The 16,621-nt window shown below is 45.1% G+C and overlaps 1 protein-coding gene across 1 annotated transcript in view; it reads left to right on the top strand.

The window, feature by feature from the left end:
• LOC310870403 (ephrin type-B receptor 1-B-like) overlaps positions 1 to 16,621 on the top strand; it is a 231,594-nt gene that overhangs the window by 195,275 nt on the left and 19,698 nt on the right. The window contains exons 12-13 of the mRNA XM_083781609.1: positions 470 to 717; positions 4,741 to 4,956. Of these exons, the coding sequence (XP_083637735.1) occupies positions 470 to 717; positions 4,741 to 4,956 (464 nt within the window). The remainder of the gene's footprint in view (positions 1 to 469; positions 718 to 4,740; positions 4,957 to 16,621) is intronic.

Raw genomic sequence — 16,621 nt, 5'->3', positions numbered from 1 at the left:
CTGTGAGTCAGCTGGAGCCCCACTGCTCATAATATTCTGAAGTGAGCATTATGGTGAGGCATACTGTACGTTGGACAACACTTAGCATGCCAGATGTAGATCACGTTGAGACACACGTGCAGCGATGCTTCTGCCCGAGGACAGAGAATTCTAATTAGCCTTCTAGATGAATAGAATTGGATCTAATGAACCCCTTTCTAAATCTCTTAACCCTGTAAGACCCGGATATATTTCTACTTGCAAAAAAGAGATTTCAACCTACCTTACCTTTGTACTACTATAAGAAAAATGTAAAAAAAGAAAAATGGATGGAGTGCCGTGATTTGTTTCTCCCCTAAAACATGATCAAAAATACACATGGAAGACATATTTGAATATTATATATTCTCATAACCACACCTAGGGTTCTATAGTAATTCCATAGATGTTTCTTTCATGTTGTACTCTTTCCGGGCGTCTCTGCTCTCAGGTGAGTTTGGGGAGGTGTACAAGGGCCGCTTGAAGCTGCCCGGTAAGAGAGAGATCTACGTGGCCATCAAGACACTCAAGGCGGGCTACGTGGACAAGCAGAGGCGGGACTTCCTGTCGGAGGCGTCCATCATGGGCCAGTTTGACCACCCCAACATCATCCGTCTAGAGGGCGTGGTCACCAAGAGCCGCCCCGTCATGATCGTCACAGAGTTCATGGAGAACGGCGCCCTGGACTCCTTCCTAAGGGTGGGCTAAATGTCTTTTTTTTACCCCGTTTTCTCCTCAATTTGAATTATTTCCTCCTCTCTCACACGCTGTGAAGTGTGGCTGTGAAGTCCATTCCGAGCGCCACATGGTTTATTGCAGTGAGGGCGTATGAAGTCAGTATTAGTTGTGGCCTTGGCTGCAGTGATCATCTTTCTCCCCCCTGGCGTTTCCCTTCCCTCGCCTTACTCCTCTGTTCTTCAAAACGCTGAAGTCCAGTATGGCAGAGCTGCCTCCACCAAGTGTGTTCTGAGGCAGAGCTCTCCAGCTGCGTGTGCTGTAATTCCACACCTCCTCAGTGATGTTTTGAGCTGCTCCTTATATCTCCGCTTTTGCCCTCCTGCCGATCGCTGGCCATTATGTAGTTGACCATACAGCAGTTGGTCAACCACACACACACACACACACACACACACACACACACACACACAGTAGTTACTGTATACTACAGTCTGTAGGATACAACAGCAGAGAGCAGCCGCCACCGGGAGGACGTATAGCCTCGTTCTACTCCTCCCACGCCAACAGAATTCCCGCTAACAGGCGCTGCCCATTAAGCCATTCTGACCTGAGATCAGATTCATACGAGGTTTCCACTGGACACACACTGGTCTGATTAACCCATTCTGACCTGAGATCAGATTCTAGAAATGTCAGTCGCTCTTCGATTTTTCAAAAATAGCAGACCTACAAGCTCGTATCGCGCCACTCGGTGGCGCGATATGAGCTTGTAGATCTGCTATTTTTAAATAGCTAAAGCATAACATGATGCTAACACCAAAATGGGTGCCCGTTCAGAATGGGTTAAGCCCCGTAGAACTACCTCGAGTGAGGAATATCTGTTTGTACATGAATCCGGATGTCATTTTAAATATTTACAGACAGTGGCCTCTACTTTGAGGACCCTAATGTTAATGTTTATCGGCAGCGCAATTGGCGAGTCGGGGACGTTTGACACTGGACTAAGTGCCAGATGCAGTGGTACATGGACCTGGGTGTCAGTGCATCAGAGGTTCAAACTAGTTTAGCTGCGGTGAAAGCTAAGTCAAGTAGAACTGAACCACTGAAGTGTGCATGGCGAAAATGCGACATGAACTCAATTTAGCAGTTGTTGGTTTCCCTTCCCATGAGTTATATATGGTTTAAAGCTCTCGCGTCGATAAGGCTTCCGGTGAAGTGGGGATGCCAGGTGTGTTTAACAACTTCAACTCTACACACTACAGAAAATATAGCTCCACAAGCTCACAACGTGTCACACCGCACAACGTGCTGTGAGCCCATACTGCAGACCTGCTCATTTTGAAAATGTTTGACTGTAATGCCGTGCTTAAAATAGCAGCTTAAATTTGGAAAAGCTTATATTAAGCTTCATATTAGCTTCAAATTTGTAAAAGCTTATATTAAGCTTCATATTAGTGAAGTGACAAAAATGGTATGGTCGCATTTTCCAAAAAATAAACACCTTTCATGAAGGAAACCCAACCTGATAACTATAGAATAGCTTCCTATTTCCTTTTTTTTCCCTCCTTTGAAAACGTACCTTGTTCAGTCCTTGCTACTTCAAATGAGTCCGTTGTTGGTGTACAGTATAGGTCTATGTATGTCAGGTTATTGTTTCTCTGTCTGATCAAAGGTACCCACTGCCACCGTCACGCTGTTAACCTTTTACTAAAGGAATACACGGAGAGCATGAAGCACCCTTGTTATTCATGGACTTACTCTCGACAAACCCCATTTATTGTGGTTGCCTAGCAACATGCCCAAAATGCGACTAGGCCAACTGCCTTCTCGACACGTTGGCGTTGTGCCGAGTGGCGCGCGCGCACACACACACACACACACACACACACACACACACACAGACACACACACACAGGCCGAGTCTCACAGTACTGCTATCTGAGCAACGACGTATATTTCATTAGCAACTGCGTGGAGCTCAAAGAGGTGGTTATAGTGAGGAATGCACCAGGTAACTGTCAGGTGGAAACCTTGTATGTCCAAAATCATTCCTTTTTTTGAGCGGTGCTAAACACTCCCAACAGTTGATTGTGTGTCTTTGGGTGTCAATTATTAATGGTAGATAGACTTTATTTTGCCATTGACTTGGAAAATGCTGAAACTCACTATTCTGTCCCCTGTGACGTCATGGTGGTCAATACGTCATCATCAGACCTCAAGGGCACCACTCACTTCACACTGGGGTGTGATTTTTTATTTATTTTTAATAACAATTGCAGAAATAGCCGGTCTACATGCGATGCGTTGATCTCTCTTCTAGTGTTACTGCATGCGTCCGTGGACCGTGGTTCCTTCCTTCGCTCCCAAACCACAGATTCAGAAGAACCTCCGCAGTGGTTAAAGCAAAAGCTCCCCTCATTTAATTTCTCCATTAAAACGCCCGGAGGTGTTATTGGACTCCTCACTCTCTCTTTTGTAGCCGGGAACGAATGGACATACAGTTTAATCAATATTCCACCCGTCTGTTATTTATTTCTTTATTTATTCCCCCCCGCCCGCCTCGGCCTCAATCTCACGGATCGCTGTTCCGCTCCACTTTGATCTAGGGCCGCTTTAAAGGGACCCCTTTGAAGCTGGCTTTGCTTGCCGCCACATCCTACTTGTGTTCCCATCGATCTCCCCTACCCTCTCATTTGTTAGTGTGTGTCTGGGTTCAAATCGTGTGCCTGATTTGTGCTGGTTTGTTCACGTTGTGTCGAGGCAACCTGGAAATAGGCGATCTGCAAGTTTGGCTCGGTGCAGCAGGGCACGTCGCACTGTGTGAGCTTGTTTTCAGAGCGCAGCACCAGCGTGTGACTACGTATTAGGAGCATATAAATAGGGTCTTCATGTTGTCACGTGTGAAGAATCCACTTAAGCCCAGTCCAGACCAAAGATTTGCAACAACTTGCAACCACTTGCAGCAGAATACTAAAACTGCGGTTTGCTCTTTTCACTAGTGTGGGCCCCCGATGAGCCATCACATTTCTCTTTTGGGTCTCGAGCTAAGACGTTTGGGAACCCCTGTCCTAAACAGACACAGAAGGAGACGGATATGCTTTGAGGAATCCAAATTTGCTTATGTACAACAATACCTATGCCAAAAGGCAAGCGTGTCAATTGCTTGATGTGAAAGTGTAAACAAGACATGACTGGAGACGGACTGGAGACAGTGTGCTGCAGACTCAGAGATGAGCAGAAATAACCACTTGATTTGGAAAGGAGGAAGTAGTAGTCAAACTGTGTGTGTGGCGTGCGTGCGTGTGTTTTCACATACAGTATTGGTGTGTGTGTTTAGTATGTTACTAGTTGTGACAACATGTACCCTTAACCCATTCTGACCGGGCACCCATTTTGGTGTCAGCATCATGTCGTGCTTTAGCTATTGAAAAATAGCAGATCTACAAGCTCGTATCGCGCCACCGAGTGGCGCGATACGAGCTTGTAGGTCTGCTATTTTTATTTATTATCGAAGAACGACTGACATTTTTAGAATCTGATCTCAGGTCAGAATGGGTTCATCAGACCAGTGTGTGTCCAGTGGAAACCTCGTATGAATCTGATCTCAGGTCAGAATGCCCCACAAGGCTTTTTTCCAATCCTGGTGCACGGTCCCAGTGGACAGCTGTGATGCTGAGACACCAAAGTTGGGTAATGTCTGGGTTTTGTCCATCTGACGGTTCAGATAAATGGAAAAATGCCTACATGACACGTCATGTTCACATTACTGAATAGAGAACCAGATTCACATATTAGATAGCATGGTTAGTTTAATTACAGACCAGAGCGGTTTGTTTGTAAAAAAAATGGTCAACAATGTCTCCATGACTCACTGAGCAAGCGCCACAAATTGGAATTGGTATAATTAACTATAAAAGCTGTAAACATTATGCTGGCATTTCACTAGGAACTCTCCATACTACAGCGATTTCCACTCAGCATAACGACACCAAGGGTGACATCGAACTAACCATTATCATTTGTTTTCCCGCTGTGCTCCTTTAGCAAAACGACGGGCAGTTCACGGTGATCCAGCTGGTGGGGATGATGCGTGGGATCTCGGCAGGGATGAAGTACCTCTCAGAGATGAACTACGTGCACCGCGACCTGGCGGCGCGCAACATCCTGGTCAACAGCAACCTGGTGTGTAAGGTGTCTGACTTCGGGCTGTCCCGGTACCTGCAGGACGACACCTCGGATCCCAGCTACACCAGTTCTCTGGTGAGTCACCGCTCCTATAACTATAGCAGGCCTGTGGAAATATAGTTGTTTTTCCTTCACTCAAGTGCTGATGTTCACATACTGTGTACAGGTGTAATGTATCTTTTTCTTGATCTGTTTTTTTTTTTCTTCCTTTTTTTTGGTGTGGCCCGCAGTGCAACACCCCATTTTATTTCCTTAAGTTCTCTAATTCGACAAGCTTTTTTCGCTGGACCTTTTGGCCCGACCTAGAAGAGTGAATGTGCCTATATAACTAAATAAATGACTCCCTCTGTTGAAACATGCATGCGGGATAATCACTAGAGCCAGCCATGGTATCCTAAGTATATCGTAGTGTTGATATACCAAAGTAAAAAAGATGAAATATGCCATTACAAGGTTTCTGCTCGACTGTGACAATATGCACCTCCATTACCTCACAGCTAGTGATGTGCAGGCATTTAATATTTTATGGGGCGAGTTCTTAAATCGGCACCAAGCACTGGTCCATTAAGTAAGTGAACAGAGACAGGGCTCTGGAATGCACTCATTGGGTTTGATTTTGCAATTTGTTTACTCAATGGTGTCAGTAAAGTGTTGAATTATGCCCCTTTTCCTACCCTATTGCCTCCTTACGCATACAGCACATTATTTAGCTACGTTAGAGCTTCACTCTGCATTTTAACTCGAGCATAAATTCAGATAATAATTGCACTGAAGTCGACCAGGGTTGCCCATCGTTAATTGGCAAGATAAACATATTCCCGGTGGAGCGAAGGGTTTGATTCATTTTTTATAAGGAACGATTCAACTTCCAACTTACCATGCTGCCAGCCCGCGAATAAAATGTTAACACCTTGTTAGCTTGAAGATCAGTTCTTGTCTGCATAAGCGGCACGCGATATAGTCGCTTGATATAAACCAAGCTTAAGAGATGAAGTTGTCCGGCTGGTATTCAAGGCATGACTAGGCCTGCCTGGTTTCGTTCTGCAACAACCGCTGCTTTCCATGGAGAGCTGCTACTCTTCCTCCTCCTCCACGTCCTCGTCCTGCTGCCTCTCTCCTTTACTCTGCGAGTCACGGACGCGAGGCCTGTCACATCTTCATTAGTGTGGAGACGAGCCTCCGCTGGGAAGGCCCCACTCTCGTTGGCATGCCTGCAGAGCGGAGGAACCAAAGGGCACCGTGGCCACTCAAACTGACAGCCCTCTCCCACCCCCACCTCTTCCCCCTCCCTCCCCCCCCCCCGTCCCCCGTCCCCCCGTCCCCTCCTCATTCATTATTACTGGGGCATCATGGGAGGCTTTGGCTCGTCATTAAGCTCCTCCACGCCGCACATCTGTAATTATTAGCAGCCGTCGTTAGTTCATCTTCCACCTCTCTCTCTTCTTCTTAATTCACGACACACTCACACCCTCGCAAACACACACACGTCACGGGTCATTAGGGTTCCCTGCTTGCCCCCTGACTGTGTGTGTGTGTGTGTGTGTGTGTGTGTGTGTGTGCGTGTGCGTGCGCGTGAGACAGAATTAATCAGTGTATTTCTGTTAAACTTGGCTTTTCTAGAGTATGTGTGTGCATGCGTGCGCATACATGCTTATGTGAGTCAGTGTGTGTGCCTGGATCTATCGACACCTCATTGCTTCTGCCTTGAGATTAGGGCGCAAATTAGCTGCGTTTACTGACGATGGATCATTAGTGTTTCTGGTGACAGCTTGAAGAGAGAACAAGGTGCTTTACAAACCTACCCTTTGGCTAGTTCAGCTGGTTTACCTTGTGAAACTATGTGATGGTGTTTTAATTGAACTAAGTACATCAATGGTTGGATTGGGGGTATAAGTCCCTGCAACATACAGCGTCATGTCCAGGGCGTGTAGTTACACGTTACATTGTAGATTTTGATTATTATTACAAAGCATTTTGGGAACATTCTGCAAAATGAGTACTTCTACTTTTGATACTTTAAGTATGTTTTGATACCCATACTTTTGTACTTTTACTCAAGTAAATTTTGAGTACCGTATGTGTAATTGTAACAGAGTATTCTGACATTAAGTTATTGTGGATTACTTAAGCAAAACATGTGAGTACTTATGCATGGGTCATGTATGAAGTTACTCAGCATGCTAGCACGAAAAAGTGTCTATTTTAATACCGGCTGTAATGTTTAGCCATTTTGACGTAAACAGAACTTGTGATCAAAAGTGAGGGATAAAAGCGCCCGTGAGTCTTCCGACTTCACAGGTACAGTATGACGTACAGTATGAAAAGAGAACTCTGAAAATAATCTGCCTTCATCTATATATAGGTGGAAGGGAAAGAAAAAGTCTACTTTCAGCATACTGCAACACTACCATCTTGGCTCAGGTTAACTCAGGTAATAGCTTGAGGATTATTATTCTGTGCATGTGCATGCACACACGCACGCACGCACGCAATATAATACACTCAAAACAACATTTATGTACATTTGAAAGTCAGAATCTCCAATTAATCAATTTCTATGTACCAAGATCACTCGATGCAGATAGTGCAGTAATACACACAATGATTAGTCTTTAGGGTGGTTGTGTTCCATTTGATATCCTTCTGCTATCACAGCAGCTCACACATCTTGCTGCTGTGTTTTGCACATTGTTGTACTTCGCCTTAAAATGTCTGGGTTTCCGAGGCTATAAACTTCGCCCAGCAGATATGGGAGTTTTTTGTCATTAGTCATGTTTTCAAAATCTCCGTCGTGGGTGATTGTAATCTGTGGGAAGTATGTGTCTCTGATGTCTTGGTACAATGGACAGATGGTTAGGAAGCGTAGCAGTTTCCACTTCATTTTGTGTGCAGTGGGTGCATAGTCTGTCTTCTCCCGGGAGACAGGTCTGCCTATGATAGCCTTTCTCCATCGCAAGACTGTGCCCACTGAGTCTGTACCTAGTTTTTCTTTGTTTTGGGTCGGTCACAGTGCGCACACACACACACACACACACACACACACACACACACACACACACACACACACACGCGCACGTGCGCGCACACACAGGATAACTGATTGGCAGGCGATGGCAACTCAGGTGTGAACAGGAAGTGCAAGGGGCACCGGAGTGGCTGTGAACTGACATTGGTTGGAGATGGAAGTTAATTGCCCCCCAGGAACAGCTTGCGTTTGTCTGCGTGACCCCCGCGGCTAAGCCCCGCTGAATGGGTCTTATTGAGCAACAAAGAAGTGCACCGCTTCTGTTGTCTGCCGCCGCTCAGCTCGCTGTTGAACCAGAGCGAGAGCTAAAGGTGGGCATTGGATTATAGATCGTACTCTGCATTTTGATGTTGTTTAATGCAAACAAAGTCTCCTCCAGGGAGTTTTCTGAAGGGTCGATAGCGAAGGTGAGGTTTTTGAAGTCTGAACTTGGACGGTTGCGTGCTTTCTCGCCCCCCGGGGGGACGGCAAACATGGCTCGGATATTTTAGCGATGTGTTGTTGTTGGTTTTCTTTTTCCTGATAGATTTCTCAAGACATCTCAGGTTTTAGGTCATTGTCAGTCATTCACTGAGACCTGCATTTACAGATTTTTTGTTTAGTTTTCGCTCCTTCCAAAACAAAAGAACAAGTGTTCTTTCCTCCGTGTGAATCCTGTGATATACTGTGTATGGTCTGAAAGTGCAATGCACTAAGGTAGACTATAGGGGGCCCTAATGTGAAAAGGTGAATGGTATTGTATTGATGATGTCATGAGGTCAAAGGAGATGAAAGAGGAAGTAAAGAAGTGAACACATGGTATGAAGCTGCCTTGTCTGCGTGCACTTATTTCTATACGAGAATACAACAAACCCATCATGGATGCCAGTTTTATACAGTAGTAATTCAATTACCGTATTCTTCCTGAAACAAATGCACAAACTCTTGTCTGCCAATTCACCTGTCTTTACAACTCTTCTCTTTTCTCTTACTTGAGGACGCACTATCTGTGTTTAGGTTGAGGGGCTTTGTGAGAGAGTCTCGGGTCCTTGGGCATGCTTGTGGGCCTATAATTAAACCATCCGCGGCGCCCTTCACTTCCCGACCTCCTCGGCTTATACGAGCAGACGCTAGCCAATCAGACGACAAGGCCAGCACAAGCAGACAAGGCCGGGAGAATCAGGGAAATTTAATTCCGCTGACAGGCTGTGATTTACGTCGCCATCGACCCTTTCCTCCGCTGAATTAATCGCCCCTCTCCTACTCTTCTGCTCCCTCTTTTTTTGTATTCCCTGCCTTCCATTTGTAGATGCTCCAATTACATTGCCTGCGGTGTGAGGCTGGATGTATGGTTTGCGGAGGAAATGCTGGTAATTGCGTTAACCCCCGGATGCGGGTTGGCGTCGGAAGCCATGTAGTGGAGGTCAGAGACAGAAGGATGCTGTCCTCCCTCTCTGTTGGTGGCTTGCTCAAGTCGTGATTAATTAGACTCACAGGACAGTGTTTGGAATGGGCCTGGTCCCACTGTGGTGGCATGGGCTAATCAATCTGGGCCACTTTCTGGCTATGTTGTCTTTCTATTGTTGTATAATACGTTATACACATTGGCATGTCCATGTCCTGATTTTACACCTTTTTTACCTTTAGTGTGTGTGTGTGTGTGTGTGTGTGTGTGGGGGGGGGGGGGGGTTATTGTAAGCATGACTCTGGACTGCATCAACTGGGAAGGCTAGACAATGAAGGGCTTGAATCAACAAATCCCAAAATAATCACTGCGTGAAACCAGCATCATGTTGGATGTTTGTTTTTCTGGTATCTCTTGCTAACAGACAGTATAGCAGGCGAGGGAACCAATCAAAATGCATGTGGCATGATATGAATTGAATGGAGCAGAGCCTATACCACACCTACTGTACTGTACCAGTGGTATAGCCAGACTACAGTTAGTGTGTATAGGAGTACAACAGTGGCAGTGTTTTGCATAAATTGGCATAACCATGGAATTGGACTGCTATGTACTGTAAAATATCAAGCTACAGTACCTCTGTCTCTATAGAAGCTTTCTTCTGGCTCTGCATGCTAGGCTTTTCCCTGGAGAAACCCTGAAGACACTTCAGGGTTGGGAGTGTCGAGTGGTGCGTCAAATTGTTCAGGGTGATGGCTCGTGTGTGTGTGTGTGTGTGTGTGTGTTTATTCCCTTCTTTCTGGAGGTGTTCACGGGTGAGTGTGTTTGGCAAGTGAAGGCTAGAGGTCTGTTTGCGGTCAGTCAGGCTTAATGCACTGTGCACTGTGGTCGTGCCGATGTGGCTTCAGTCGTTCATGATGTGTGTGTGCGGGGGTGCGCGTGCGCCAATGCATGTATGAGTGTACAGTACATGCGTGTGTGTGGTGTTGGTGGAAGAGTTGCGTGCCAAGTCTATATTGGCTTGGATAAGTGGTGTTAAACTAGTTATTGATGTGCGTGTGTGTGTGTGTGTGTGTGTGTGTGTGTGTGTGTGTGCACGTGGTTGGTGTTGTTGGTGGGAGTGTTGTGTGTCACGTCTACAAAGTATTGGATAAGTGGTTGTGCGCCTTCGTCTGACATGTGTGTGGGTGGGGGGGGGGGTGTCATGGTGAGAGGAGCTTTCATGGTTGGATAATTACTGTTTGTGTCTCAGCTGACGATAAGGTGAATATTGACTTGTGTGTCACATGGTGTGTGTTGATGTTTGTCTTTGTGTGCGTGTGTGTGTGCGCGCGCGCGTGTGTGTGCGCGTGTGTCATTGAGGGCTCAGAGGGGTTGAGCAGCGAGGTCACTCGGAGCCAGTAACACAGCTCATCTGTCAAACCCTGTGACCTGTCTGACATCTTCTCCGCTTCGCACCGGCGCTCACATGCACACACTCCAAGGAGCAGGTCGCTGTTTCTGTCATTTGTCTGTTTTCTATCTGCATCTCTCTCTCTCTCTATCTTTCTTTCTTGTGCTGACTCCTACCTCACACACTCGTTTTGGTCTGTCTGTTCTCCTTGTCGTGAAATATCGACGTGCCCAAAGTTAAGACGACTGGACCTCAAAGTAAACAAGAAAGAGAAAATGTCCATTTAGTCGGAGGGAAATCAAAGGGACTTTTTATTTATTTATTTATTATTATTCAAGTTTATAGAGTTGTGTCATCAAGGGATGGCGGAACTGCAGAACCGCAGGCAGAGTTTTAACCGCATGTGACGTCAGACTGCAGAACGAGCGTGAATGAAGTAAACCGACTTTACTCACAAACCCGCATTTGGATTTTCAAATCTTCCTTCAACTTTCCTTGTCGTTCGTTCAGCAATATCTTTCAGCAATATCTCGGACTTGCGGTTTGTCTCCTGCCGCTGTGAACCTCACACTGGTACATGTAGACTAGAGCTATTGATAAGAACCCCAATTTCCTCATCCATATAGTACACAGTGAGGATGGTATTGCTTCAGTTGACTACATTGACCATCAAGGATGATTGCACATCCACAAATAAAGTGGCAGAGTCCTCCTACTGTATAATGATTTCATCAGTCAATGCCATGCACAACATCCCTCCTGGCCATGGTTTCTTTGTAGCCTCCGCTCTGCTTCTTCTAAGCCAAACAGGATGTTTTCTGAGGATGGCTTAATTCACAGTGAGGTTTTGGTTTTTCCTCAGACTTAATTTGCATGCAACACAGGAACACACGCGTGGAAATTAATATGAATATGCATAATCATCTCTGTCGGGTATAGAAACCTCATCTGTCCAAAACGGTTTACAAATCAGAAAGTATACAAGCTCAAAATGTGTCGTTCCGCGCTGGGTTTCGAGCTTGTGGATTTGCTACTTTTGTTATTCTTGTATGATCCTCTTGAATAATCAATTTACGAAAAAATGAAATATAAAAGGAATATTATGGAGATTTCTGCCCGACAGCAACAATATGCATATGCAGGAGGTGTAGAAAAAAAAAAGCAATTTTTTTAAATAAAGAAACATGACCCTTCCCTTTATCAAAATGGATACAGCCACTCTGAGCTCTCTAGCTGGCATGCTGTAAACCCACTGCGGTTTGTGCCCAGAGCTGGTATGAGGTGGGCATTGAAGTGCCATCTGTGACTGTTGGAGTGCATTTGGAAGTGGATCTAACAGGCAGAAGGAGGACTACTACTCTGACTGTAACCAACATCACCACGTTGTCCACAGACATGCTGGCTTTTATTGCAATAAAGCAGAATGTCTTATTGAAATCAGAGCTTCTCTCTTTTAAGTGTTAACACAAGTAACAATTCCATTGAAGACATAACGGCATTTTACACAATAATACATATCATCAACAAATAGAAAACGCTATAGGCCTACTGTATGTACAATGGAGAAAAGGGAAAAGCAGCGGCAGTGAATGACACCTCCTTTCGATTGGGAATTTACATTTACCTCCTCTTGTGGTCTCCTGATGTTTTTTATTCAGGCCAGTTTGGAAAGAAACCAGTGTTACACATTCTTTGAATAGATGGTGTTTCAGGGCATTCCACATTTTCCCCCCATGTTTGGTCTAAATTAAACAGATCATGGTTACTCCCTCTAGTGTTGTGGCTGTGGATGTCACTCACTTTAGAGAAGTAGCTAGACAGGAATGAGGGTATTGGGGGGGAATGTATCTTAAATACCAATCCCAAGACGCTGCTGTTGACAGGGCAGGAAGCATGACGACGCTGCAGGGTCAGAGGTCAACACAACAGCAATAGCATGTTGGAATAGATGCTATACATGCCTATAGCATGTTGGAAGAGATGCTATACATGCCTCAAAAGCTTCCACTACTTCCCACTCACTCCCAATCGTCCGCCGTAGTCTGAAAACCCACCTGTTCAGACTCCATCATGGCCCGTAGCATCTGCCCTAGCCCCTTAGATAGTAACTTTATGTAGACTGATAGCATTTTATACAGACTTAGATAGCATTTTATACAGACTTAGATAGCATTTTATACAGACTTAAAGCATGTTACGTAGATGGCACTAGAATTGCATTTTATCATGTAGTCATAGCACTTTATAGTATGTATAGTATAGTATATGTATAGTTTCATTATATAGATACTCCACGGTTATACGTTCTTAGCTTACGCGTGTTTCTTGATACCCGTGACTACTTTATTATGTACCGGTATGTGATATATTGCCATGCTTTTTGTTCTTGCTTAATGTAAATCGCTCTGGATTAAGAGTGTCTGCTAAATTGGAAACACCCCCCTGTCAGGTGAAAAGAAGAGTCTTGGACTCGAAGGAGGCTCTCCCCAGGTTGGCAGAGGGAGTGCAGTGCCCAGGATTACATCATTGACACTGCGTGAAAGAATGGGTTGCAAAATCGTGGGATAAAAAAAAGAATAAAAAAATATATATCAGGACACAGCAGCTGATAGTGATACCGATGTCTTCAAAAAGGTCAAATAATGGCCAAATTATTCAGGCTCTAAAAGTGACGCCGCCCCTCTGTATACATACATTAAATACAGAACAGGCTATATCCATTACAGAGGGCTTAACATGAGCCTTATGAGATGTACTGGGGCTTGGCGGAGGGTGATGTTGGCAGGGGGTTGTTCTTCACACGTGCAAAGCCAGCCCCCCTCCACGGTAAGCAGGAAGAGAAGCCTCTGTTGGATACAACCCCAGGTCGCGCTCAGATGACGCAGGGACTCATGTGTGGATGTAATTGCCTATTTTCCACATCCTTCGAGGGGGATCTCAAGGGGATGGAATACAAAATGTCACCTGGTTATATAGAAGCCAAGGTCGCAGTCTAATATTAAAGCCATGAGCGGGCTTAGAGAAACGCAAAATAATAAAGCCGGTTACTTGCTGGGTTTAATTTGAGGCTCTCAGCGGATGCCAGCAGAGTAATCGGGGGCGGTTGGTGAGGTTTCACCATAGGCCGAGGGTGATTTTCTAACAGAACACAGCAAATAAACACTGCGTCATGCTGTCACGACACAATCAGAGGCACCAAGGAGGCTACTCAACACTGTGAGGTACAACGTACTTACTTTGAGAGTCACACTGAAATATTTCCCACTGTGCCTTTTCAATGCCGATCACAGATGTGGGTGCGTTCGAAGCACATTTACTTCCCGGGGGCACTTATTCTCGAAATCTGAGTTCCACTGTTAATAATAGTGCCACTGTACTAACCCAGCGATATAAAATGCACCTCGGCAGCATTACCATAAGTTAATTTCTAAAGGGTTAGTTCAATGACGGGGCTGTTCCAATCGAAGGTCTCATTAACCGCTGTTATCTCCTCAGGAATATAGCAATCAATGGAATTCTGTGCTTAACCCATTTTGGGCGGGAACCCCTTTTAGTGTTAGCGTTATGTTATGCTTTAGCTATTGAAAGATAACAGATCTAACAAGCTCATAGCGCGCCACTGCTATTTTCGAAAGACATAGAAACATAGCTTTTTCAGAAAACTGTCAGGATGTAGAAGACATTTTTAGAATCTGATCTCAGGTCAAAATGGGTTAATGAAACCCCCAGAAAAGAGTGCCCTCTCTGAGCATCCCCAGCTTAATGCGTATCCATTCTGTATAATAAAAGCAGTCGAATGAATTCAGTGCTGCCTTATTATACCGGTGTGAGGTGAATTCAGTAGTAGTCAATATAGCTATTGCCTGCCTCTTTCTCCCCACCAGACATTCCCATGGGATGGACTGTCTGTAACACTCCACTACCAACCTGCTTCTCCCTCTATCTACCCCCTCCCTCCCTCCCTCACACACACACACACACACACACACACACACACACACACACACACACACACACACACACACACACACACACACACATTCTATTTGGCCAGGCCACGTTGTTTCTTTCAGAATGTTATTAAACAGCTGCTGATGGAGTATTCGCCCCCCAGCCTAAGTAAATGTTCTCAAGACCATTTCGAGGGCCGCGTTGTTTACGAATGGATTAGTGAAGTTGGAGGAGCGGGAGAGAGCGAGAGAAAACAAGAGAGAGAAAGTCAGATATTGTCTTCTCGCTATAAGCGAGAAACCTTTCATTTGGAGTCTTTAAGCAGATGCTGTGGAGCGAGATAAAAACAACCCACACAAAACGCATCCCTCAACGACAGAAGAGCGAGAGTTACTTTGATGTTTTGACATAATGACAAGAAATGAAATAAGACACGTTGAACTGCTGGTTTTCATTTGTGCCTATCTGGGGAATATTGCCGTAAGTTAGCATCTGTGTGATCTGCACTAGACTGTTGTTTGACAGGTATATTTGGTTTCAATCTCGCTGATTCCATTTCCGTATAGCTGCAAGTTAGCGCCTACGGCACTCTGCACACGAGAGCTTTGGTATACGTAGGCGGGACTGTGTAGCTCCGTCTGCCCCACCAATACGTGGCAGGTGTTTCATGTTCTTTGGTTGTGTGTGCGTGTGTGCGTGGCCACTGAACAGTAGGTGCCTTGTGTTAAAACAACCAGACACAGTTGTTCACACATGGATAATTATGTATACAATGTTGTGTGTGTGTGTGTGTGTGTGTGTGTGTGTGTGTGTGTGTGTGTGTGTGTGTGTGTGTGTGTGTGTGTCTGTGTGTCTGTGTGTCCGTGTGTGTGCGTGCGTGCGCATGACACACACACACACACACACCTGTCCGCCGAAATGTGTATCATTCCGTCGTCAGACCTGGCTTGTCACAAGCACACACAGGTGTCATGATGATCCCTGTAGACTGACAGGCCCACTGCATTGTCACTGCTATCCCTGGCCTGGTGTATCACAAGCTGTCACAACAACCTCAAACCGGGCACACTTACTACTACTACCATTTGGCAGTAGTCAATCAATAAGTACAGGAGGAGTCGGGGGGGTTCTAATAATAGAAAATATATACGTCAGGTGAATATCTTCAGGTGATTACTGTTACTTATACCAGACTTTGCAGTAACCAGTTTTCGTACTTCCGTACGACAAATAGCGAAACAAGCTCATAATACGTGCGTTCTACTATTTTGAATGTTTTTGCCTTTAACACATTGAGTACGCCGACTGCCTTCAAAATATAGGCTATAGAATACCGGAGGTGTCTGATCGCTTTTACTTTGAAAGCCATGAACCGGAAACACTTCCCTAAAAAAGTTGACTTTACAAAGTGACCTCAACATCCCCGATCATCTTAATATATTGTTTTACGCTCCAAAAAGCGTTCATATTTTGCGGGAGAGACGGATGAGGAGCAGAAAATAAGCGCCAGCATATCGCTCTATTCATCACCACGGAGAGCGCCCTGGATTAGGAGCTACGAGTCATTCTTTCCGTCTCGCTAACGTGGGAGTCAATAATAAGCTAATAGTTGCACTGAGCGTTAGCATACGGCAAGCGAAAAGCGAAATGCCAAAAAAATAAATAGGAAAAATTCTGAATATTAATATCTCGCCCGCATCGCTGGGATGTCGCTAGGACGTCCTCAGACGTCCTTAGAACTCTACTCTACTCTATCCTATGACGTTCTCAGGCGTCCTACGTGCTGTAAGTGTTAATGCTGTCCTCATCATAGGGATGCCATTTTGAAAGTAGTTAAGGCTATATGTGGTTATAGTCCGTATACTGAATGGTTTGGATACAGTTTTGAGGTCATCGTCAAAAAGTTTAAACCAAAGTTTTCGTATTTACTGTTGTGTGCGTGACAAGAGGATTGATTATAGTAATATTTTCCTTGTTTCAGCTTATA

Source organism: Protomyctophum parallelum (assembly GCF_964188405.1).
Source record: "Protomyctophum parallelum genome assembly, chromosome: 14".
NCBI classification, from domain to species: domain Eukaryota; kingdom Metazoa; phylum Chordata; class Actinopteri; order Myctophiformes; family Myctophidae; genus Protomyctophum; species Protomyctophum parallelum.
Note: the sequence above shows the minus strand (reverse complement) of the source record. Positions and strands in the feature narration are given on the sequence as shown.